At 47.2% G+C, this 25,732-nt stretch overlaps 1 protein-coding gene across 1 annotated transcript; it reads left to right on the top strand.

Moving 5' to 3' along the window:
• Nucleotides 1-1,181: 1,181 nt before the first annotated feature.
• TGFBI (transforming growth factor beta induced) lies at nt 1,182-23,762 on the top strand. The gene is made up of 17 exons (XM_069772775.1): nt 1,182-1,329; nt 5,651-5,749; nt 12,571-12,635; nt 13,524-13,681; nt 14,747-14,911; nt 15,399-15,545; nt 16,247-16,388; nt 16,987-17,199; nt 17,349-17,486; nt 17,716-17,861; nt 18,028-18,164; nt 18,611-18,741; nt 20,660-20,784; nt 21,746-21,848; nt 22,046-22,125; nt 22,496-22,520; nt 22,688-23,762. The coding sequence occupies exons 1-17, from the start codon at nt 1,214-1,216 to the stop codon at nt 22,741-22,743; spliced, it is 2,046 nt and encodes a 681-aa protein (XP_069628876.1). The 5' UTR covers nt 1,182-1,213; the 3' UTR covers nt 22,744-23,762.
• The last annotated feature ends 1,970 nt before the right edge of the window (nt 23,763-25,732 follow it).

Genomic DNA, 25,732 nt, shown 5'->3' with positions numbered 1-25,732 from the left:
CATGAGGGTTTTGCAGAAGTCTGTCCCTCAGGGCAAGTGGCCACAAAGGACCCCTTCTGCTTCCCAGGAGGATTTAGGGAGGAAAGAGCCCTTCAACTTCGGTGTCAGTCCAACCAGAGGAAATCTGTTACAAACACTGGGGTGCTGCGGTGAGGCAGGTCGGATAAACTGGGGGCCAGGTGACTTGAGTCTTCCCTGCCCCTCTGTGCATGGCATTGCACAAGGAACCTCAGTTGTTTGTGCTTCACCCACATTTTGGCCCCTTCAGGACTTCTGCACGGGCTGTCTCCTGGGAAGCCCGTGGTGATGAGCACAGTGACAGCCTGAAGTGAAGGTCTGACCTCTCTGCTGCCATTACCTTTACAAGGTAATGCCCTTAGCCGGAATGGAGGTTTTTCCCATGTGAGCTGTTCGATGGCTGTGATGCCAGGGCTGGCTCCTGGGGGCCTGTCCCACTGGCCACAGCGGGCCAGCACCTTTGTGTCTGTGACCCTTCAGAGTGGCATGTGGCTCGCTGCAAGTCACCCGTGGCCTTCACCGCAGAGCCGTAGGTAACACAAGCAACCCGGCCGAGGGGCCATCCCGATGGCAGCCTTATTGCTCCTGCTTTGATTTAAAACAAACCAGAAACCTCTCAACACGCGGGACCCCTGAGAGCGCTGGAAGGCCCCAGGGGAGGGATGGGGGGGGTACCAGCGGGCACTCAGAGGGCATGGGGTGGCATTTAAACAGGCTGTGGGGCAGGGCTGGGCTGGCCAGAAAAGCTCCCTGGGGTGGTGGTGGGGGGGGGTCACAGAGAAGCTGAGCTCGATGGGACCCCCGGAGGGTGTCAGTCAGTCCAACCACCCCGCTCTGAGCGGGGAGAGGACGGAGGCAAAAAGTTCAGAAGAAGAAGAAGAAAAAAACAACCGTGGCTGAACCGCCGAGCTGGAAGGGAGCCTGGCGGGCGTCCCTGGCCCATTTCCCCCTCCCGCGGGAGGCTGCGGGGCACCGACGGACGGACAGACGGACGGCTGGATGGGTGGGTGGGCGGACGGTTCCCCTCCCCTCCCCTCCCCTCCCCTCCCGCCGAGGACCGGGCGGCGGCTCCGCTCCCCCCGCAGGGGCCGCGCCCGCCGCTCCCCGCCCCCCGGCTCCGCCGCCCCCATTTAACGGGGCTCCCGGAGCCGGTGCCGGTCCCGGTGCCGTCCCGGTCCCGTCCGACTCCCCGGCCATGGAGCACCCGGCGCTGCCGCTGCTGCTGGCGCTGGCGCTGGGTCTCGCCGCCGCCGCCAAGTCCCCGTACCAGCAGGTCCTGCAGCACAGCCGGCTCCGCGGCCGGCAGCACGGGTAAGCGAGGCGGCTCTCCGCCCCCACCCCGGAACGTCGCTTTGGGGTTTTTTGGGTTTTTTTTCTTTGTTTTCCTACTTTTGCACAAATCCCGGGGGGAGCGGCTCGGTCCTGCCCTCGGGGGAGGCTCCGGGTGGGTGCTTTCTTCCTGGGAGAATTACTGAGCTTTGCTTTCTTCCTCGAGTAACTTTTTTTTTTTTTCTTTCTTCTTCGGATAACTTCCTTTTCTTTCAGGATGCTTGACGTTGTAGATGTCCTTTTAGACCCCTCAGTGATTCTTTAGCGGTCTGTCGCCGTTAAGGAAAAAGGGGAAAAAAACCCCCAGATTTCAAACAGTTAAACATTTTGTGGAAAGGAAGAAGGGAACCCCCCCCCCCCCCCCCCCCCCCGATTTCAAACAGTTAAACATTTTGTGGAAGGGACTCTCGTTTTCATGAATTTATAGCAAAAGAAAGAAAACTGGTTCAGTGGCAGGGGAGCATCTCTGTGGAGTAAGCACCAACTTACTCTTTGACTGGAACCTCCAGTAAGTCTTGAAAGTTTTTTTGGCAGAAGTAATCACTTATTTACTCATAAACCTTCCCAGATAAGGGATATCCCCCCAAAAAATGCATGCAGACTTCTTTTGCTAGATGGACAATACATTATAGACCGAGTACTTTGAGTCTTGATCGATAGGTGGAAAACTAACCCAATGTTAAGAGCTGTTCCTACTGTTTTTAAAATTTATTGGGAATTTGGAAGGGTGAAGGGATGACAGACCTTTCAGCTGGCTTCCGTCTCTCAGGGTGGTGACATTGATTGAACTGTAGCTTCCATTTAAAGGCATTGCTGAAGGCAGGGTTGTGAAATGCTTTTAAAACAATCCAAGACTTAAATATTGCAATTTGATACATTATCTGGCAGGGATCCAGGTCAGTATTTATGAGAAGGGTATGCTGTTTATATGTGTAATCAGGTACAGAATCCAACAGACAAATTCTGAGCTGCTGTCTGTTTGTAAAATCTCAATAATGAAAGAATTACAGTGATTTACATGCAAATACAGCGAGTCTTGTTCTTCATCTCTACATGATCTGAAACTAAGCAAATATCCAATTATTCTGATAACCCTGAGGCAGAAGTTTGCTCAGACTCGGTAAGTTAGTGCAGTCCTGGTGTAAATCAGTGCACTCATCTCTGCAGAGAGAAGCCCGTTACTCCCTGTACAATCAATAGAGGCACAGGGTTAAGATGTGACTGAGGTCCATGCTGGTGCCTGAGATCTTTGGAACATGCAAGGAATTAGTATGCCCGTGTTTCCAGATGAAGTGACGCTGAGATAAACCCAGGGTAGCTGACCACAGCACTTTGCTCACTGGCCCCTTTCTGATGGAGAAAGCAATTTATACCAAGCTAATTTTGAAACATAACTGAATTTTGAACATTGGCTAATGACGTGCCAAAGAGATACAAAACCAGCCAAAAAGATCTTGGATGTGAGGTGCGTTGTTTTGCTTGCAGGAGGGAGCTCAGGACGGATGTGCAACCAGGATTGCCACCCTTTCTGCTGCGAGCATCCCCCTGCCACCATCAATGCTCCTATTGAGCCGAGAGCAAGTTGGGTGGCAGAACTTGGCTCTGCAGCAAAACTTGTACATCTTAATTAACTTTTTTTTTTTTAAGTGAATCGGCTCAAGTCTGGGAGGGGAGCTGAGAAGTATATAAGGAATATTAACATTTGAAGGTGAAACTGTAGGAGCGCTCTCCCCAAGCCCACTCAGCTTTGTGGGCACGATGTGATGCTGGGGAGCTTCATGGACATAGTCATGGCAGGTAGCTGGGGCCATATGGTAAGTCCTGCTCTTCGCCGTCCCTTCCCAAAGAGCAGCCCCTGCCCCAGCAGCTCCCAGCTGCTGCCTGCCAAGTGGAAGGCTTCAGCTGAAGGGGAACAATAGGCAGTTTTATCCTCGAGTCAGCGCGGCTGGCTGGGAACGGCATGGCAGAGGTGATGAACTCCAACGAGGAGAGGGGAGAGTGTTGACAAATTCATTTTAAGCCAGACCGGGCAAAGGACCAGAACATGCACCGCGGGGAGCCGCTACTACAGCCTGCCTGTGGGAATCATTGATAACATGGCCCTGGGGGGGGATTTTTCCACACAGAGGAAGAACTGGGAAGAAGTTTTCCCCGATAAGTCATGGAGGGAGCGGCAGCCCTGCGGAGCTGCGGTCCCAGGCAGGGAGGAGGGAGCGAGGCAGCGCCGGGTTTGACGCTGTCCTGACGGCGCAAGGGTTTTCTTGGCAGGCTCTTCCCTGGGGATACGGGGAAAATGATCAAACAAGTCCTTCAGTAGCCAGGCTTGTCAAGATGAATATTAGAGGGATTGTCCACTGCCGTCAGCCAGACGCTGAAATCGAGGCAAGGTTTGGAATTTCGATGTAATTGGAACCATACTTCGGCGCGGCGGGGCCGGGGTAGCCGAGGTGGGCTGAGTCAGAGAGCACAGACGTCTCTCTAAGCGATCATTTGGCGTGGAAATTACTGAGCCTGGGCCAGTTTGCACCAGCTGAAAGTTTGGCTTTGCAATTTCTAACTTTTTTTCAGTAGATTCTTTCTCCTTGTCACTTGCCTTATGTATAGAAAGGGAATTAAACGCCTTCATGCAGAAACAAACTACCATTACTGGATATAGCAGTAACGAGGGAAACGGTGAGCCTAATTTCCCCAGGTCCCACGGGCCCTCACTTTCCCCTCGGGGCAGGACGAAGGTGCCAAGGCTGCGCAGGGTCGGATCCTGCCTCCGCAGGGCCCTGCGGCAGCCCCATCAACAAAGGCTCATTGAAGGCAAGCCAAGCTCCCGCTGAGACTGGCGCTGGAATTAGCCAACATATAGGAGACCCTCACATTAATTCATGCTAATGATGGGCAGGCTGGCCCGTTTTGGAGAGAGACAAATTTGGGATGCTGGTGAAAAGGAAGCATGGCTGCAGGAAGACTGGGTGACGGTCAGGGTGCAAACTCGGCTTTTGTTAATGTTGGTAGGCGAGCGGGCAGCATCTCGGTCAAACCCAGCAGGACACAGGCTGCTGTCTGTTTTCCTAAACAGATCAACAAGACCTTCACAACAGCATCTCCAGGCCCCATCCAGAGTTTCATCTGCGCAAATGAAAACTCTGCCTTGGACAGTGCGGAGCGCTTCTGATGGGCCGAAGTGGTGAATTATGTATTTTGCTTAATTATTTGTTTTCCTTCCATCTGCCTGGCAGCCAATACTGCCCATAATCTGGATGCCGCTGCCGCAACCAGGGCATGCTGTTGGGACTCCAGTCTCATTTGAGCTGAGCATCCTCAGCTTGCCTGGGCATTTGCTACACCTCTGGCTCAAGCCCAGAGGCAGTCGGTGGCCTCGCAACCCAGATCCATAAATTATATCTCACGCACTGACCGTGTGTTGCCCACATCCGTGGCCAGGGCTGCTGGCCACAAACCACAGAGATGGTGAGCCAGGCTGAGCGGGGAAATGCTGTGCTGGCCAAACCAGCAGCGAGTAAACTCCCAGCTCCGGTTTGACCACATCTTTGCTCGCAGTGATACCACTTCTTAGAAAGCTGAAAGGCTGCAGTCCGCTCTCAGTGGGGTTAATCACATGTGTAAGGTGAACCATCTGCTTTTCTGGTTGAGAAGGAGCTCTCGGTACCTTATGGGCTGATAGAGCCACTCGCAGCCTGTGCCGTCATTCCTGGTGGGTTCACGCTGGAACAGGCAGTCCCACTGCTCATTTTCCCCATCAGCGGCTCAGCATCCATGTCCAGAATCAGTTGAGTCTGTCATACAGCAAAAATACCTGTTCTGGTTTTGGTGCAAGTCGGTCCATAGGCTGATAAATATCTGTCCTTCTTTGTGCTAAGCAATAAAATAATGGGGGTTTTTGGAAGGATTTGAATTATTGCATAACTTTATCAGGTTTTAGCTGGGATCCTAAATTGTAAGGAGCTGTTCACGATGGAAATACTGACCGAAGTATTATTTTAAACTTAATTCCTTTATTTTTTTTGGTGGGAGGGGGAACATGGAAAAAAGTCAAGATTTTGCACTCAGTGAAGAAAAAAGATACCCTGGCAGAATGAAAAGAGATCTCTTTCACTGCTTCCTCCACTTCATGACAGTTATTATCCACTCAGATGGAGCAAATTGACTTGCAGCTCTCAAAGTTTCCTCCCTTTGCAACCCCAGCAGGGTTTTTTGGGCAATGTCAGGTGGGGTCTGGCTCCACGTTGGGGGTCAGCACCGTAAGGAGGGAGGCTTACCGCACCCTCTTCTGCTTTGTCGTTCCCTGTAGCCCCAATGTGTGCGCGGTGCAGAAGCTGATCGGCACGAACAGGAAATATTTCACCAACTGCAAGCAGTGGTACCAGAGGAAGATCTGTGGGAAGTCAACGTAAGTACCCGAGTGCCGGCCAGGGTCTCCCTGAAGACCCCCTTGTGGAGGTGGGTGCTGGGTGGGAGAAGCGGGTGGTATGACAGACATGGGATGTCAGAGCCGGTGGTGTGGGCTTAACGTGTATATGTGTTGAGAATTGTTTTAGCCTTTTAGTTCCTAAGAAATACTTGTTTTTCTCAATTGTCAAACATGATCCTAAAACACTTAGATGTTAAGAATGGCAAGTACCATGTAAACACAAACCCTGATGGTTTATTCTAATTGCATTTCTATATATACTTACAGAGCTCTCAATGCTGTAATGAAGTGTGTACCAGATGTTTTCTAGTACTTAGCTGTGTCTTGCCCCATGCTAGGCTCAATGCTGCCCAGCTCAAAAAAAAAAAACAAAACAAAAAAGAGAAATAAAAGGCAATCCAGAGCTGATGGATATTGGAGAGAAAGTAAAATTCATCTACACATGTTTGCTTTGGAAGGGAAAACAGAAATAAGGGGAAAGAAGTGTCAGTTTTAGCCAACACTCTCTGATGACTCCACCAGGAAAGTTAATTAGACTTGCAGGCCAATTCCACGTCTAAAATTGCAAACAATAATATTCAAGTAGCTGTTGCATAAAGTATCTGTGTAAGCAGCCTCGGGACATTCTTTTGAAAGATGTAGTCAGCAGATAATTAAGGATATGCATGCTTGACTATCTGCCAGGCTGTAGATCAGGAGCGGGGAATCTTTTTCCTTGGTGTAGGCCAAACTGGGCTTTCAGACACATTTGCTGGCCCACGCTTTAGCACGCGCTGCCATGTTACCCCATATCAGTGCAAAGGGGCTGGCTGTGGAGAGCAGAGCTGTGGGCCAGGTCTGGTCCTGGATCCGCAAGCTCAAGAAGAACAAAGAGCAGAAAATCCTCTCCTGCGTTTCTGATACGGCCCAATGTAAATTGTGATTAGATCTATAGGAACACGCTGTTCTTTACTGCAGAATAAATAACTTGTGTTTCTGTAGTCAACAGCAGACTTTGAGATCCTGAACTGTGGTAAGCTATATGGCTTTTATTTTGGTTGCCTTCATTGGTTTAGCTGTGATGGCTGGCCATTGGGATTCATTTCACGTGTCTGGGGTTGGTATGGTGAGGAGGGAGGCAAAACAGGAGTTGTCACTGTGCACGGCTTTTGGCCTTTCATCACGCGACCCATGAATTCGTCTAAAAGAGGAAAATTCTGTACTTCGGGAGGATATATTGCAGGATGTGCCATGTAGTGAGCATGTATAGTGGTTTCCCTTACGTCCAATTGTCTTTACAGGGGGGAAAAAAAAATGGAGAGGCACTATGGTAAAAACAACCAACCAACCTCCCCTGTCCCCAGTCCCACAAAACCATCAAATCTGGGAAGACTTAATTTGGGTGATCAGAGTTCAGGCTCTCATCTTGGCCGAATGGTGGCTTTTTTGACGTAAAATGGACAACAATATGGCATGGCAATATGGTATCATCATTGCCTCTTCTGATAACAGAGTAGCTTAGTAGGTCTCCAAAGAAAACATGACTCAGCTGTGGATGTGGGATAGCTTTGCTGTTATAGTCACTGAAAGGCAAAGCGATCCAGCCATGGACTTCTTCAGCTCTGAAGCAAATGAGAAGCTAACCTCACGTAACCCAAGTGTGCAGCTGTGTTTGGCAGAGACAAACTCGTCTGCTTATCTCCAGAAAGAGGTGAAACAACTGGCATCTGGCAGTATTTCATGATTTCATTTGAGGAGACGGGGTGATCTCTTCTAACCTCATTTTCTCTGCTTTTACCCAAGGGTCTAATCCAATGATGCATCGCTGAGAGAAAAGCACACAGAGCATTAACCTGCTTGTTAACCTATGAGATAATGTTTCCATTATACATGGTATTTGCTCACTAATCTTTGCTTTGCATCATCTCCACAATGGGTGTTATTGTCTTCTTCTCTCTTCCTAGTAATTTTTGAGCCTGGGCCCTACTTTGCCCTTTAGCAGTGCTTGTGCAGAACAAAAGACACGTGCCTTGACTCACATTTTCCGGAGGACCCTGGGACAGCTCTGATTACAAACGTTTGCTGGTGATGGCTCCCACTGGACGTGGTGTTCCTGGCGTATGGAAGCAATCAGGAGTCATTTGGGCCGTAAAGGACACGATGCATTATGCTGCGGCAGTCAAATTCTTCGAGTGTCAGGGGCCTGATGCTGTGCTGTACTCAGTGCATCAGTCTGTAGGCACAGTTAATAGTGCTCAGCATGAACCCTCAGAACTGGTCCGTTGCGTGGGACTGAGCTGGTCCCTGAGAGGTTTTGAGAATACCAGGTACCTTTAAATCCCAGAAAGAGTCAGGATTTGGCATGTTCATCAGCATAACTTGGTGGATCCAGCCTCTGCTTGGGATCTGTAGTCAGAAGTCCTCTCCTGAAGCTGTGTGCTTGGTCCTTCTGTTGGCAGGGGGATCCACTCCATCAGCCCAGGGGTGGTGGTGGAGCTGGATAAGCATGGTGGTTTCTCTCCTCCTCCTAAAAGGTTTTCCCACCGTTGAGAAGAGCAGTCCTGCGATAGGAGACGCTCGACCCATCTCACCTACCTCACATTTGACCTGGCTGTTATCCTCCTTCTTTGCTTAAAGGGTCAGTGGTGCCACAAGTTGGATGCGTGTTGCAGGTGTAAATACCTGCCTTTAGGAAGAAAGTTTTGACTGCTTTGATTTCTTTTCTTCTCCTGCTCTGAGCACTCTTTCAAACAGGTAGTAGGGAGGGAGGTCAGTGAGAGACCAGGCACTGGAGCGAAGCAAAGCTGAGCTCCTGCAGAGCTGACTCAGAGCAGAGAAATTCAGCCCCGAGTGAGGAAAAGCTGAAAAGTTGCTGCGAGCCTGTAGCATAACTTCACTCCTTCTTGGATGATCACATCCTGCATCGGGAGACGCAGAGCGGCTGGAGCAGCAAGGAAAGCCAGCTGGAAAAAACCCGTGGATGTGCCTGGTCTTTTCGTCTTGCCTCCAGGTGCATCGCCTTTCAGTTGCCGCTCCAGGCTCGTGGCTGAGAGCGCTCTCAGTCGTGCTGGGGTGCGGTGGGCCCCGTGCTGAGTTGCTCCATAGCTCTTACCAGAAACAAATAGGTCACGGCTGTAAGGCAGAGGCTTGACGGTGAGGTTTTGCAGGCTTGCTGCTTGAGCAGCATCTTCTGGTCCACAGGGGTGGACTGCACTGCTGGGGCTGGATGTGCACAATGGAAGTTTCCACTCGTGCATCGGAAGAGGGCTCTTACCTCTATCTGCTTTTTTCTTCTTCTTTGTTTTTCTTCTCTTTGCTAAAGTATTGGCTCACACGGTTAGGGAGAAATTAGATAGAGGATTTATGTACATTTTCTATCATTGCTGATGAAGTGAGATAAGACAGTTGGCAAGAAGTCTGACACTGCTTTGATTTTAATGAGTACTGAAACAAGATTGTTGTGGTAATTAGGTAATTTTCCACTGTTGGTTATTCCAAAGCCAAAGAAATAGTTTACTTAGAGTATATTCTCATTGCTGTGCCTGTGTTTTTCATATTTTTCTACCTCCCTTATGCACTGGACTCATTCTTCCAGAATTGGGGTTGCAACTGAATGTTTCCCCACACACCTTTTTGTCTTGAGAATGAAAAGAAAACATATAAATTTGGGTTTTGATTATTTTTTGAGAAATAACTAGGGGCAGTAAGTTGCCCCTTAATACATTCCTTTTTTTTTTTTTTCCTTTTAAATTAACTTTCCTTTTCTTGTCTGATGTGCTTTCCTCAGTTCAGGAAAAAAAAAATGACTCTCTGGCACTTATTTTACAAAAACAAAACATATGGGTTTTATTACAGGAAATTATTACAAATGGATCTTTATTCACTAATATATGCCTAAGCTTATTTTTATTACCTTGAAAAATGCACTTAAAATTTAATTTCAGATCTTAAGAATGCAACAGCAGTGAAACAATTACTAATAAAAGCCAGGGACCTTGCTTCTGCAGTCAGACACAGATAGACATTTAAGAAATAGAGTGTTTCAAAACCAGAGGCTGAAAACCTATAGATTTGACTCAAAATTACTCAATGAGGAGGTCAGGAAATTGTGGTCAGAAGCGTTGCAGAGTGGATGACAAATGCTCTTTGTATGAGGGTATTGCTTATTTAACCCACATCGCTGGCATCCGTCGTGTCCCAGCGTAGTGGTCTGTAGCCGCTGAGCAGACACCAGAAATAGGGATGGGCTTGGCAACTCCGAAGGCTTTTGTGCAGAACCCACCGTGCGGTGCGGTGGCCAGGAGGTGTTCGATGTTTTCTCCCGTGATCTGTTTGCCCCTGTTGGCGTAAGAGAAATACTCCTCCGCGGGCAGCAGGCTGCGGCTCCCACCCAACTGGAAGAGGACATGTCAAAGGAGCAGCCTTCCTCTTTTATGGATGCGTAGGGGACTGTAGCATCAAGGTGCAGAGTCCTGCAAGTGAGCCTTCAGCCACGGCCGTGCTGCTTGTCCCCAAGGGCCGGAGGTGGCTGCAGGACCAGCTGGGAGAATGCCCTGTGCCCAGCCCCAAGCGACCCCTCGAACGGTGCCTTTGGGTGGGCTGGGTGGTCTTGTGCTTCCACCAAGTCCACCAGCCATGTGAGGGCAAATGGCTGAAGCTGAAGGTTTTTTTTTTTTTTTACAATCCCAATTTCTGACTCCTTGTAGGTGCAAACACTTGGCTGAGCAGCTCTGCGTTCACCTGGCCCTTTGCAGAAGTTTTCTGGTACTCGACTCAAAATGCTGGCATGCAAAATGCCTACCAGATGATGCTGGTAGGTCACCTTCAGTGGACGAGTGACACTGGGGGCTTGAAGGAGCCCCTGCACGGCTGGAGCTGGCCCCATTACTGGCCTCGGTGCTTCTTGCCATTGGCTTCCCTTGTGGGGTGGTGCTGGAGATGCCCACAAACCCGCTGAAAAGCAGGCAGCGCGGTTCCTCCATCCCTTCCCAGTGCCCTCCCCTCCCGGCAGGCGCCTGGTGCCGGGGCAGCCCCGAGCCGGCGAGCCCCGCGCGCTGCAGGCTGTGTGCATCAGCATCCTGCCCCTTCGTCACAGCTCATTAATCTCCGATCGATCTATAAATAAGCCTTTTAAGGCCTACGTCAGCACTCAGGAATTATTTATGCTGAACTTTGGAATGATTTCTCTTTAATCAGCTCTTCGTCTTTGATTACAGGTCTGAACCAAGGGAACTGTCTAGACTGGATTTAGTTTCTAGGGTGAAAAAAAAGAAAAATCGGAGGTAGGGGAGGGAAGCGGCAGGGCGAGAAAGTGTGTGTTTCTAATGAACGCAAGACGGGGGGGCTGGGGAAAGCGGAGCAGCAGGGTGTTAAGATCTCCAGTAGTCAAAGGAAGGGATTGCTTTAGGCAAACTCTTTCCCACATGGAATATATAATGTCTAGACAATCAGTCTGGGTTTGCTTTGTAATTCTCTTAGGAAACCGTGACACAGAATTTATTTGCTTCTGTCACAGAAAAGCAGGTATTTGTTTCACTTACTGGCTCTTAATTACCCTGAAGAATTCCCTCTTAAACCCCAGGCATTTCCACTGTTTGTTAACAGTGTTAAAATGATGACAAATACTTGAAGCTTGAGGATTTTCCTTTCTCTTTGAGTGAGTGTGCTGAGGCTCGGCGATACAGCATCTGACTCGTCTCGAATCCAACCGGGAGCACAGAGGAAAGGCTCGTCTTTGGGAGGAACACCTATTCCCTCGCTGCCTTAGCCCATCAATCAGATGGCCTTGCCCCTTTCACGCCAAGCATAAGAGCAATAGGTGAAAGAATCCCTTGTGAAAAATAAACGGGCAACTTCTGGACTGATTTTTTTTTCCTTCCCCCCACCCATCCCATTAATATCAAAACATGTTTCCTCAAATGGCCAGCTCTGAGAATCGGATGACTTTTATTTCCCCTTGAGCTGCAGATGATGGACACAGCATTCAGGCAGCTCTTGCTTATTTAGGGACTGCAAATCTGCAGGACAGCCCCGAGTCCCCAGGCTGGGGTCTCTGACCCCTTTGGTTTTACTGGGGGATAGGGGTTAATCAGAGCAGCAGTTTTCTGCCAGCCAGAAGGATATGCTGCACTGAGGGTGCTCGCACGGTCGTACCCGGTGTTAGCAAAGATGGGTGTGCTGCGGTACAGCCCGGGGTGCCCATGGATGCACGTGCCACCACCGGTGAAGTTTGTCCTTGCAGGGCTTATCCCAAGCCCTTCTGCCAGAGCATCCAAGACCAGGGATGCTCCTTCCCCTCCGAGTCTTGTCTTGTGGATTTTGCCATAGGTAAGCAAATCAATTCTGGTGGTGGACAAGAATGGGGTGAAATGAGGGGGAAATGCTTGGCTGGTTTGGCAAAGCAGCCGTACTGGAGTTGCAGCGTGTTGCCCAAAGAGTGATCAGACATGACAGCAGCAGTCAGCCGGGGAGATCCCTAAATCCCACGGGAAATGCGCCCAAATGAACTGGCACTTGCGGTGTCTTGCGTGGTTTATCTGTTGGGACCGTGGCATCGGTTTCCATCCACTGTTTGTACAAAGTCTCCTGGAAAGTGTGGTTTTGAAAAGAAATTGTGTCTGCTTTTGTTTGGGGGGGAAATTGGCAACATGCAGCCCTGAAGGAGATAAAAATTGTGGTTTGTCTTTTGTTCAAGCCTATATTTCTAATGAAGAGTCTGCTTAGAAACATCACCAAATATGGATGGACACAAAGCTATAGCAAATAGAGAAAAAGCAGTGAGACGCCATCAGTTAATCTGCTGTATCCATCTCTTATTCCAGAGTAATCAGTTATGAGTGCTGTCCTGGATATGAAAAAGTTCCTGGAGAAAAAGGCTGCCCAGCTGGTAAAAATATGTTTGACATTTTTTAGACTTCTTAAAATTGTACAGCTGCCTAGTAAAGGGAAATGTTATAAAATTACTCAAAGTGGATTTGATTTTTGCAATTTGTGCACAATATTGCCATGAACAAGTCAAAAAATGGACTCAGCAGAGCACCAGCGGAGCGCCAGATCAGCTCCAAAGCATGCAAAATGTTCCAGACAACTTAAAACCTTGGATATAATTAAACTTAATCAAGCATGGGAGAGCCATAGGGAACTACTTATTCCAACAAGTAATATAGCTGTATTGGAAATGCAATACAAAGGAATGATAGAGTAGCAGACAGCTCTGCCAATCTCTGCTCATTTTTATTTTGGCAAGCATGAGGTTAGCAAAATTGCATTTAGGAGAAAATACAGTTCAGCCACTGGTGGGGATTGGGAGGGAATTAACCGGGTTTATTGAAGAAAGACATATTCTGCTTTTGCTTTCTGAACTCTTCCTTCCACAAAAGTTTGATGCCGCCCTGTTAATCATGTGGGCTGGTGCAGATGGGTCAGCAGAGACCAAGAGCAGCGGTGAGCTGCCAGCTCCGAGCACCAAAAGCCTGAGTACAAACAAGGATTGGGTGAAAGCAGCAAGTATCTTTGCTTGTCTCAATTCAGATCCATGGAAATCCAGAGTAACTCCATTTAAACCTGCAGAGATGCAGTAGATCCTGGATTACATTGCTGTAATTGAGGCTGGAGCTGTCAGGCTATGATTATTTATTATCTAATTAACGAACAGCTACGAGTTCCCTGACATGCTTCATTTCCCCAAGCGTTCTCACCAGCAGCTCTCCTTTAATTCAGTGCAGTGCGGGAAGGATGAATGATGTGTTGGGAACATAACCTTCTCTTCTTTCAGCGCTGCCACTTTCAAACATCTATGAAACCCTGGGAGTTGTTGGCTCTGCCACCACGCAGCTCTACTCCGACCGGTCTAACCTACGGCCAGAAATCGAAGGACCTGGAAGTTTTACAATTTTTGCCCCAAGTAATGAGGCCTGGGCGTCCTTGCCTGCTGTAAGATATAATTCCTCTTCTTTCTCCTCTTCCTCTGGATTTCTTTAGTGGAGATCCAGCTCTTCTGGCAGAATAGGCACAGTCCTGATACAGGAAGGACTGAATTTCCAAGATGGGAATCACTGTACTGGTCCATCAGCTCCAGAGCTTTGTTTCTGAAAGAGCCCAACACTAGAGAGATGTGGATGCTCTCCTGCAGGTGGATGTAGAAATCACCTCATTCAGTTTTCCCTGCCCCTTACCACTAGAGATTGCGTAAGACCCACAGCAAGAGACTTTCCATCCCTTTCGTTTTTTCTTGTCGAACATAACTTTACTGCTCTGGTTACTCTCAGTAATTTTTACAAGTAGCCAGTCCCAACTGGAGCCTCGGTAAACCTTCAGCCTTCCTGCATCAGTGTGTTCCTATGCTCAATTACATATAGATTTCCTTTACATTGGTTTTGATTTTCTCACTCTGTGTCTTGTGGCATTTCCACTCCTGAAATTGTCACTGCTGTCCTGCTGGTGCTCCCATTCTCGTGGAGCATCTCTGTGGAGAGGGGAGAGTCCCGCCAGTACAAATCCTATCCAGTTACATCCCACATTTAAATCACTTGTCCATAAATATGTAAGAACAACTATTGGGGCAGGGAGGAGGCATCTTTTTGGCCATCCCCACTATGAAGCCTCTACCCCAAATCTGCACCAGCAGAGCCCCTTGCAGGGATGATGCTGTTGGGGAAGGTCTCCTGAAGTATTTGTCCTTGGCCCCGAGTGATGCCTTTTGTTGCCTTACTGCTCATTTTGATTCAGTGATCCCACACTGGAGCTTGCTGCCATCGTCCCTTCGTCTGCTGAGGACGGGGGTGCCAGAGCTGCTAGCTGCTGTTGTAAGGCAAGAGCTAAAGATTTATGAAAGTTAGAGCTCTTAATTTGCACAGATGGCTTAAGGCTGAATACATCACTTAATACACACGTACACACGCTTTGGAAGCACCTTGGATGCAACCAGACCTCCTGGCTCTCGCTAACAACCGGCTTAATTGCACTCAGCACTGAAAAATGAATTTTTCTGATTTTCAGGAAACTCTGGATTCCTTAGTCAGTAATGTTAACATTGAGCTGCTCAATGCCCTTCGCTACCACATGGTGAACAAACGGGTCCTCACGGACGATCTGAAACATGGAACAACACTTAACTCAATGTACCAGGACCTGCCTATCCAGATTCACCACTATCCCAATGGGGTAAGACATTTGTATTAAACCTACCCACAGCGGGCTTGCTTTTCTGCTGCCTTGCACCTCCTACACTGTCCTTGGACCTCCAGGACTCCTTAATGCTTAGGCTGACAACTATTGATTTACGATACGTATTTAGAAGGAGCTTGAAAAGAATATTTCTAAGCAGATAGTTTCATCGATGCTGTTGCAGAGAAGTTGCCCACATTGCTGTATGCTTGCCTAAGTATTGGTTCTTGCGTGCTTTCTTAGTCTTGATGATGCAGGGTAGACAAAACCACTGATTATTTTCCAAATTCTTTAAACATGGAATGTTTCAAACACTCTTGATAGAGCATTCTCATTCTTTGGGTGTTTTTTTAGGAAACCGCTTTTCTGTTCCTGCTGATTCAATATTACAGCACTCGCTGCATTTGAAATAGAAAACTGGCAGAGGCTGCTTCACCTTCTTGTTTTAGTGCCCGTAATGCCCCATGGCTCTTTCCCTCTGCAGATTGTGACTGTGAACTGTGCCAGGCTATTGAAAGCTGACCACCACGCCACCAACGGAGTGGTTCATGTCATCGACAAAGTCATCGCCACCACTACGAACAGCATTCAGCACATCATTGAGACTGAGGAAAGCCTGGAAACTCTTCGGGTGAGTCCAACCCACGTGTGCTCCAGGGCTCCTTAAAGGTGTTCAGTCATCCCACTCGCAGTGAATTGTCTTGAAGAGCTTGCCAGTGCCGAGGTGCTGTGACTCTAAAGCTGCTGATAAAATCCTTTTACCGATATAGCTTATTTTGCTTTAGGAAGAGAAGTGTTTGATATCAGCACAAGTAGGGCTTTATGAGAATAATTGTCACGCTGCTCTTGCTGTCAGTAAAGAGATGTAGACTGAGTCTGTCTCCTCGCTCTTCTGTGGGAGTCTTAGCCTTAGGAGATATTAACTGTTCAGATTTGATGAGTACCAATTTATTTGCCTTGGTATTTGCCAAGTTAAGGAATAACTTAAAAAGCACAGGGGATTTGCAGTTAGCCAGCTGTGGGTTCTGATCTGAATTATTCACTGGAACTACTGTGGCCCTTTCCAGGCATATCAGGGTATTCAAACTAGTTCTCAGTCTTGCCAAAAAAGGGCTCTTGTACTCAAAGTTCTGGAGCACAAGAGAACCATCGGGCCGGGTCAAATTTATAAAGGGACCAAAGTGCTGAAAGAAGCTATTCAGGGTTTTTTGTAAGTCCTCTGAAATTATAAAAGCCTTAATAAATCTGGCCCTTAGTGTGTGCCTGGACAAAGTTGCTGACCTTTGTATTCTGGCTGGATGTGTTTTACCCTCTCTCCTCATTTCTTTGAAGGCTGCTGTGGCTGCTTCTGACCTCAACAGCTTGCTGGAAAGCGAAGGCCAGTACACGCTCTTGGCTCCAACCAACGAAGCCTTTGAGAAGATCCCACGAGAAACACTGAACAGGATCCTGGGGGATCCAGAAGCCCTGAGGGGTAAGTGCTTGTTTACTGAGCCCATTGAGAGACTGAAGGGTGTTTTTCAGTTCATCTAAATTCCTTCTCGAGGATGTCTGAATGGCTCCTTGATACACTCTGACAACAGCCGCAGTAAACAGATTTGACAGACTCCAGCTTTTTAAACTGGACAGCCCAGACTTCTTTGGATGTAGATATGGTAGATGTGTAGACATGGCAGAGACAGCAGTATCCAGATATGGAGGAGGGAGCTGAAGCAGTCCCTTTTCTGAGTTTTCCTTTAGCACTCCTGTATGTGATGTGATTTCTATCAGTCCAGCAAGATGCAAGAAAACTAGTATCTAATCAAGGTAACTTCCCCTGACAAATGAGCCAAATAACCACTCTAAACCTTTTGAAGTTGGCAAAGGTGTATAAAAATAGCTCTTTTTAGGCACTTCATTTCACAGGCTGCTGAATTAAAATCAGCACAGTTTAAAATGACCGCGCATCTTTTCGAGTGGAGCTCCACACAGTACAGTACAGGAGGCCTTTGCCAGTGACCAGGATCCCTAAAAGCTGCAATAATTTCATAGCTGATTTTTACAGCTCACTAAGACACTTGCCTCTCTTACAGACCTGCTGAACCACCACATCCTGAAGTCAGCCATGTGTGCCGAGGCCATCATCGCTGGCCTGACGATGGAGACTCTGGAAGGAACCACCCTGGACGTGGGCTGCAGTGGGGAAGAGCTGACCCTCAACGGAAAGCCCATCATTGCCAACAAGGATGTCCTGGCAACCAACGGCGTTGTACATTTTGTTAATGAGCTGCTGATCCCAGACTCAGGTACTGGTGCCTCTCTGCGTCTTTCTTTCTGTTGCCTTTCTTTTGTCTGTTTTGCCAAGGAAATACTGGATTTAGAGGGTGTAGGTATTTTGTGGTGATGGGTGGATTGCCTTTAACGCAAGGTTACTATGTGTTGCTTTTCTTTTCAGCTAAGACTCTGTTTGAGTTGGCACAAGAATCTGAAGTATCCAAGTCTATGGACTTTTTCAGACAAGCTGGTCTCAGTTCTCATCTAACTGGCAGTGAGCGAGTGACCCTCCTTGCCCCAGTGAATGATGTCTTCAAAGGTAAACTGGGGGGTAAATCCTTTCTTCCATCAGTTTAGGCCACAGATCTCCTTCAAACAGTCTTCAGCCAAGTTTCAGTGCACAAGTATCCTCCCTCAAATGCCTCAGCTATAGGCAGTGGCATCTAGCTTTACAATTAAAAACCGGAGTGGGTAACACTCTGGACTCTTTAGTGTCTCAGTGGTCATTTTAAGTGAATCACTGGTTCTTTCCATACTTTTTGCTGCAGATGGACTCCCCGTGGTTGACAGCAACATGAAAAACTTGCTTCTGAACCACATTATTAGAGACCAGCTCTCCTCTAAATATCTTTACCATGGACAGAAACTACAGACTCTGGGTGACAAGGAACTGAGAGTTTTTGTGTACCGCAATGTAAGTTCTTGCAGTGTGCAGTGCGCTATATGGCTGAATGATGCTCGATGGCTGTAATGTTATGGCTATCATGTAAAAAGTGTAATTGAACGTTGTGGAAAGTATAAAAATCTCTTTTTTGAAGCACATGCTAATAAAGTCTTTTTTTCTGCAATTTTGTTTGCAGAACCTTTGCATTGAAAATGCCTGCATTGCTGCCCATGACAAGAGAGGAAGGTTTGGGACCCTGTTTAGTGTGGACAAAATGTTGACTCCACCGTCTGGCTCAGTGATGGATGTTCTCAAGGCAGACCATCGCTTCAGGTGACCTTTCTGCTCTTCCTAAGTGCTAGTTAGGAGCAGAAGAGCTGCCAAAGGAGTTTCTATTTATTATGGGTTGTAGTCATCCAAAACCCTTCAATGAATTGTGAGCCAAGAGTGTATGATCCCCCGTAACACAGTAAGAAGCTGGCTCTGAAGCCATCTCTGCCCAGCAGAGCCGCTGTGGCCAGACCTCTCTGTCTCCTCACTACTATTTGGTACCCAAGGAGTCAGTATTCCCAGATTGCTTTGCCATTTCTCAGATGTTCTGGTTAGACCTCACAAGCTCATTACCTACCTAATCAACTCTTTGGTTAACTGATTTGCTGGACCCCAGCAGGATTTTGCAATTGTAACTCCACAGCTGTCTTTTGAACGCAACATGCAGTTGCTCAAAGGCCAGCAGAAGTAGTTTACAATGAAGCATTTTATGTATGTATGTTTTGCAGTACATTGGTAGCTGCAATCCAGTCTGCAGGTCTAACGGAGAACTTGAACAGGCCGGGTACCTTCACAGTGTTTGCTCCAACAAACGAAGCTTTCCGAGCCATGCCCCAAGGGGAACTGAACAAACTAATGGGTGAGCATTTTTAGAGCGTTTAGATGAACAGCTGCTGTGTGTTATTGGTATAATACAGGAAGGAATGGCTAAGTTTCTCTGCCATATCTCATTCCTTGACCCTGTCTGTTGGAAGCACAAGCTTCCTACACAACTGATTTGGATTAAGTCCTATCCAGCAGAAAGCTGAGGTTGCAGAGTGTGGCACTGAACTCTCACACAAAGCGCGGGCATGGGTTTATACTCTCCCTGTGCTTGGAAGACTTGTTTGTAGTGTGTGCTACAAACTTACTATGACTTTAATTTGGCTGTGCTGGCTGGTGTAAGCAAGATAACTCCAAGGTGTTTCTAGAGAAACCAATGAGGTCTCTGCCTTTCTCAGGGATGAAAGAAATGAGAATGTGGCTGTCAATCACATAGGATCAGGGTGTCTAAAGTAAGTTCTGCAAATAGAAAACATGGTCCACATTCAGCCTCAAGTTACACTGTATGAAATTTAAGAAGTAAAAGGATGGAGCTGTTGCTCCATCTATGTGTACATGAACAAAGCAGGAAGTCCAGCCTGATTCTGAGAAGACAACAAATATTCCAGTCTAGCACAGACGGAGACCAATATCCTGAAAAGCACAGGCGTGCAGGCTGAGTGTGGAAAAAAGCATGGGAATGTTTAATAACGCTCTTCTGGATAAGCAGCATGATCTTTTATTTTGTTCATGTCGAAAACCGGCTGTGGTTGGAAACAATGTCAGGTATTTGAGTGTAATGTCTTCTCGTCATTAAAGTCCAACCAAACATTGACATCATAATTTGGGAAGCATCTGCCCGTGGTAGCTGGTTATCCTTTTAAGTGCAGGGATGAGGAACTGGTAATATCAGACTGCACATCCAGTCTAGTGCTTAATATATAAATATTTCAGAACTGTTTTGCAGCTATTGTAAACGGCTGCAGGAATGAAGTATCCCAGATGCGGACACTTCAGATGTTGTTCTTTTTTTCACGCAAATATTTAGCTTACGCTTCTGATGAAGTGGTGAATCATGCTGGTGAGGACATGCAGTGTGAACTGTGGCTACCCTAGAAAAACTGTAATGGAAAAAAAGCTCACAGTGTATTCAGATATGAGCATTGAAAGAAAAAGTCCCCCTTGCTGAAGGAGCTGCTCTGGTTTTGTAGGTGGAGGCCATCTTTTGCACTAGCAGTTCCCCATCGGTTCTCTGTGGGTTTTGGCAGTGACACTGCATCCTCTAAAGGAGAAGATGGAGAAGGGCTGCTGGCCCATGCTGCGCATGTCACTGCCTCTTCTGGAAAATAGATGGTGAAGGGGAAGCTTCTTACCTTCCTAAAATCTGTTTCAAAGCATGGCTAGATGAGTAGAGACTCAGTGGGGTGGGGATCAGGCCAGCAATCTGTGAGCCACTAGTGACATTTCTCCTGCACTTTTCCCCTTCCCACCCAGGAATCCTGCAGTTTAAGCCATGAAGATTATTGCCAAGTGACACTGGTGTTGGCGAAAGTTTTGACATTTGCAAATATCGGAGTGCTCTGTCTGCTTCCTTATTTCACATAGGTCTTCCCCCCCGCCCCCCAGACTTCCTTGGGAAGTGAAAGCAGCAACAGAAGCAGGTTCATGCTGTGCACAGTGAGAGAATGAGGGACTGAAAAACCAAGAAATAGGGATTTATTGGTATGTACCAAGGTGGGACACCGGGAGAGTGTCCTTCTGGACTTGCTGGGACCCTGACCAGCCTGGGCAGGAATGGCTGCAATGTCCTAACCAGCTCCAACCAAGTTCCTTCTGCTGGGTCTTTTCAATTTTACATTGTTTCCTTGCACTTTCAGGCAATTATGGTATCTTCCATGTAATTTCATTCCAACGCGTGAAATATGGGAAGCAAGCGCTGCTGCTGTTTTGCAAATGTAAATGTTATCTTCCCCCAGGGAATGCCAAGGAGCTTGCCAACATCCTCAAGTTCCACGTGGCTGATGAGATCCTGGTGAGCGGCGCAGTCAGTGCCCTGGTGAGGCTGAAGTCCATGCAGGGAGATAAACTGGAAGTCAGCACGGTGAGTCACCTGGGATGGGGTTTCGCGGTCATCAGGGCTGTGGGCTGTGTTTAGCTGTCCGTGTCGAGGACCAAAGTATGTCTTCGCTCATTTGGATGGTGTGGGAACCTCTTCTAAATGTGCCCACAGACCCACCAAACAGTGTTTCCCGGGCTGTAGCGGAGGGACTGTTGCCATGTGTTCAATTCAACAAGCTGGCAGTCTTGAAATGTGGTTTGCTTCAGCTTTCTCCCCACACCAATTGTAAACGAATTCCAGGAGCTGTTATAAATTTAACCCTGAGTCATGAGAAAAAGCATAAATAAATTAAATTAATAGCTTGTTCAGCTAACACATCTTTTTTAGTGTAACGAAAATGATCTCTGCATGGGCTCCCTTAACACAGCAGGATTTATTTAGATGTATAATTTCATTTAAAAAATTCTGCGCTACCTTAAGAAAATGTAGGATCTTCTACTGATGACAAAAATATATTTCAGAAAATGAATAACTCAAGACACACTCTGTGCATAAGGACAAAAAGGCAGGACAAAAATGGAAAGGCCAGTGTTTCCAAGGGCATTGAGTTGGCCAACTTGTGTGCTAGACTCTTCCCGTGCCCAGTCCTGACCTGCCCTCTCCTGATGCCACCTCCGCAGCCGTCCCTCTTGGCACGAGCAGCGGCGCCCGCTGCCTCCAGCGAGCTGGTGGATGTGCTCTGCTGCCGCGGGACGGCGTTCCCAGCCAGCCAGCGAGAAAGTCCGTGCTCCAAAGCCTGCCAGCCCCTCCAGGACAAACTGCTCTGGTTATAATTTGTTTTTATGTTCTCCTTAATTGGCAAGAGGGATGAAAACACCTACAGCCATCCAGTAAATGAATGAATGAATGCGGAGTGAGGGCTTTTAAAATAAAATTAGAAACCACTGATGACAAAAGTTTCTCATTTCCTACTTTTTAAAAAATTTTTTCTTTTCCTGAACAGAAAAACAACGTAATACACGTCAACAAGGAGCCTGTTGCTGAAAGCGATATCATGGCCACGAATGGCGTGATTTATGCCGTGAACTCTGTCTTACAGCCACAGGGTAGGTCTGTGGTTAGAAATACCTAGAGCCACGCCATTACAGCAGAGCTGCTTTGGGAGGGAGTAGTGACACATGGCAATTGCTTCAGTTTATTGAGGAGGATTAGTCTGTTATGGGATTTTCTACACAAAGTAATGGAAGGAAGCAGCCTGTGTGCTTTGAAGAGTATTTCAATGCTATCTATGTCCCACCCTTAGCTTCAAGGCCGCAAGAAAGAGGTGACGAGCCTGCAGATCCCGCATTAGAAATCTTCAAACAGGCATCTGCGTTATCCAAGGTAAAAGACAAAAAATCTCTCGCTGTAATTTGGTAATAATGACTGGAAGAAAATGTCACATTCAGATTTTTACTTCCAAAGAGAGTGAGTGTATGTGTTTCATGGAATGACCAATCCTCTCTTCTTACATGATTTAATTGTATAAGAAGTAATAGATTTTGCAACATGAAGCCTACAGTTTGCAGCGCACTGTGAATGTACCCTTGGCACAGTATGATATATGTCAACCTCCAATAATGTATATGGTACTGAGGAGTCATTTATCCATAGTTTTTGGAGACTAGGATAAATATATTGGCATGCAAACTGTTCTTATAGCTGTTGGAGATTTGTCGCATTTATGCAAACCTTATATTTTCTTTCCATGCAGGTTTCTCAGAGAAATCCTCGACTAGGTAAATAACTTCTCTAGCTCGTTTCTAATTTCTGTTGTATGTCCCTGTCCCTTAAGAAGAGGTTTATTCTGTTGTCTTGCTGCAAGCAAGATGTAGCATAACTGGGAGGGGAAGGGACAGGGAGATGCTGTGTGTCTGTCCCACCCAACTCGGTCTTCTCCTTGCAGCACCCGTCTACTCCCGGTTACTAGCAAGGATGAAGGAGAACTCGGGCGGATTCTGAGCTGCATCGTGAGCAACCGCAGTCAGCGCCTCCATCCCATCCGCTCCGGCTGACAGCTAAAGAGAAGGACAGAATTGTTTTTAAAAACCAAATATCACCCTTAAATTTATTTTTGCTTCCAATGAAATGGATAGGAAAAAGGAAAAGCCATAGATATATGTATATATTTTAATACCATTTTTATTTGGTTTTGACCTTAAAGTTCCCACACTGAGGATAGGTTTTGGGTTTGTTTTGTTTCGTTTTTTACAAAGTAGTCACTAATTTGCGATTTTTAACATAGCCAGTTTTGGGCTTGATACGTATGTACCAGGGCAGGTGCTGTATTCCGCTCTGGTTCAGGAGCTCAGAGAGATGCTTAGAGCTCGCCTTGGTGCTGTCTCACTGGGGGAGACTGAAAGGGGCTGAATTAAAACCTCTTTTCCAGGCTCCCAGTGGTACCTACTGGCACTGCAAACTCCAGGCTCCCAAAGCAGGGAGCCAGGTATGATCTCACTGAAAACCCCCTCAAAACCAGTGCCAGAATTGGGAAATTTTGGCCAGAAAGACTTGGCAGGAATTGGATATGTTCAGCTTTCTGAGCAAATACATCACCCAGGGCCATCTGTATGGCTGGACGAACAGCGATTACTTTGGAGGAAGTAAATTTGTTGAATTAATTAACTATCACCCAAGCAATTGTTTTTCCTGCTTTTGTTTTTTTTAAACAAGCATGTGCTTCCTTCTTCCCCTGTGTTTTAAAATTCTTCCATGAAATTCTGAATTGAAGGCTTTTAACAAAAGCCTCTCTATTGACATTGAAGAAACTGCATAATTATAAGCTATGGTTTGAACTGTTTGTTTTTTTTTTTTATTGGGTTTTGTTTATGCCTTTGGGTTTTAACTGTGCTGCGTTTTGTTCACGAGATTGAAATGAGAGTTCTCCCTGGCTGAAGCCTTCCAGTAAATGATTCATTTTTAATAATGGTTGTTTTTTTTAATAAAAATTAAAAATAAAATCAAAAATATAAATACGACAAGTGATGATAATGCTTGTTTGGGTTTTTGTTTGGTTTGAATTGCCTGATGGCACAGTTTAACCACCTGAGCACTGGGATGGAGGGAGGTCAGATTTGGCCGGATCAGTATTAAGAGGTCTAATAGTTACTTGAGTGGAATGGCAAAGCATTTCTCCTCTCCGAGCCTGGCCTGTCATAATTTTTCGGCAGTGCTTTCATGAGCAGTCGCTGTCAGGCACTTCAGGGAGCACAGGGCAGCCACGCGCATCCTTCCAGCTGGATGCTCGGCCACCCTCGCCGACAGCTGGAGCTCAGCGCTCCATGCCATGATGCTGACAGCGCTTATTCACCCCATCAGGGCTTTATACTCACTCCCTGGGCAGTTATTACCTTGGTGGCACCCAGAATTATGAGGCAAAAAAAAAAAGTGTCTCAAGTGCAGAATACAAAAACCCCCAGTTGTTTTGTTTGCTCTGGCTGAGAAATATGCTGGTAGTTTTTCTTCTGTTGAAAGCCCAAATTGAAATCCCGTATGCTCTGAGCCATCTGCATAACAGAAATGTACGAAAAATAATCAAGCTCTTCTTTTATTTCCATTCCCCAACCTCTCATCTCATGTTTTTATTTTTCTGGCATGATGCAGACCTGTTATTTAAGGCTGGAGTGGTGATGGGGAGCCCTTTGAGCCACCTATTCCCAGCAGCCCAAGGAAGAGGAGTTGTATCAGGGGACTGGCTCCTGGGGGGCGCTCAGCTTTTTGTAATTAGAATAATTAATTAGTACCTCCTACAAAAGCGTGAGAGAGAGAAAGAACCCCCTTGCATCTTGCTCAGTAGTAGCATGTGCAATTGCAAGGGCAGAGGCCTGCCTTTTTTTTTGTTTTGCTTTTTTCTTTTTTTTTTTTTTCTTCTTTTTTTGTTCTCCTTGATGCTTCATGACTAAGTGATAGAAAGTTCTTCACAACTTGGGAAGGTGGAAAGTAGATCTGATCCTCATCTAGGTGAGTGCCCCTTGCTGGTACCTTCTTGGTGTCTGGCCAGGTGACTAAGTGTTTCTTTGCAAAATGAAACCATTTTAGATGGGAGTAGGGGAAACTTTGCTTAAGATGTGCTTAGTAACTACAAGAAGTCCTATCTGTTGAGAGAGCTGGTTTCATCCCCTGGGAATACAGCCTGGCTTTCCACTGTGTGGTTTAGGGGCAGGTGCTGGGGCTGGTGGTGCCGCAGCGATGGTCTCCTTCGCATTTTGCATATGGCCTGACTTTGCCAGGCTTGCTTTGATGGGGACACCAGGTTTACGAGTCCCAGCAGATAGAGGAGTGTTAGCGTCTCAATCCAGTTCCCTTTTTGCTTTATCCCATTGCTTATCCTTCCTGGCTCTCCGGCAGCGCTCCCTCCCTCGCTCCTCCCGCTGCCTGCTCCATCCCCCGAGCTGCTGTGGGGTGCCAGCAGCAGCTCCCTGCGGTGCTGCGGGTGCAGGGCTGGTGTCCCTCTTGTGTTGCCTCTCTAACTTCCCCAGGATCCCACATCCGAGGAAGACATCCCAGGGTGCCTTCCCATGGGCTCTCTGCTTGGAAGCTCCCCAGGGCTTTGGTGTCTCCAGATGACAGTTCATGTTGGTGGAAGCTCTTGAGATGAATTAATTCCCTCCCTTTCCCTGCTCCAAGTTGGTTTCTCACCATACTGTGCTCAGGGAGGGTTACCCAGATGGCTTAGATTAACGGCAATGCTTGAGCTGCTTTAGTTGATCAGCAGGGACTGCATCTCTCACTTTGATTCAGTGACACTTTGGGGATGTTTTCCCCCCTGGATATTCATTCCTGTACCTTCACTCCTGTGAAGCGAGCGAGCATGGGTGCTGGCAGTCATCCCACCAAGGGGAGCGAGATGTTATGCTTCAGCTTTCAAGGGGAGCAAACAGAGGAAGCAAGAGGAAAGCAGCTGAAAGATGGGGAAATAAGGAGTGCTGAGATGATGGGAATATAAAATTTG

The sequence above is a fragment of the Haliaeetus albicilla genome, chromosome 27 (genome assembly GCF_947461875.1).
Source record: "Haliaeetus albicilla chromosome 27, bHalAlb1.1, whole genome shotgun sequence".
Classification (NCBI taxonomy): Eukaryota; Metazoa; Chordata; class Aves; order Accipitriformes; family Accipitridae; genus Haliaeetus; species Haliaeetus albicilla.
Note: the sequence above shows the minus strand (reverse complement) of the source record. Positions and strands in the feature narration are given on the sequence as shown.

Excerpts from the sequence above, each read along its gene's own strand:
- TGFBI (XM_069772775.1), top strand. The coding sequence starts at position 1,214 with ATGGAGCACCCGGCGCTGCCGCTGCTGCTGGCGCTGGCGCTGGGTCTC. Across the intron at positions 15,546-16,246 it reads AAAGCCTGGAAACTCTTCGG|GCTGCTGTGGCTGCTTCTGA; the intron begins GTGAGTCCAACC and ends ATTTCTTTGAAG. Across the intron at positions 17,487-17,715 it reads AGTGAATGATGTCTTCAAAG|ATGGACTCCCCGTGGTTGAC; the intron begins GTAAACTGGGGG and ends TTTTTGCTGCAG.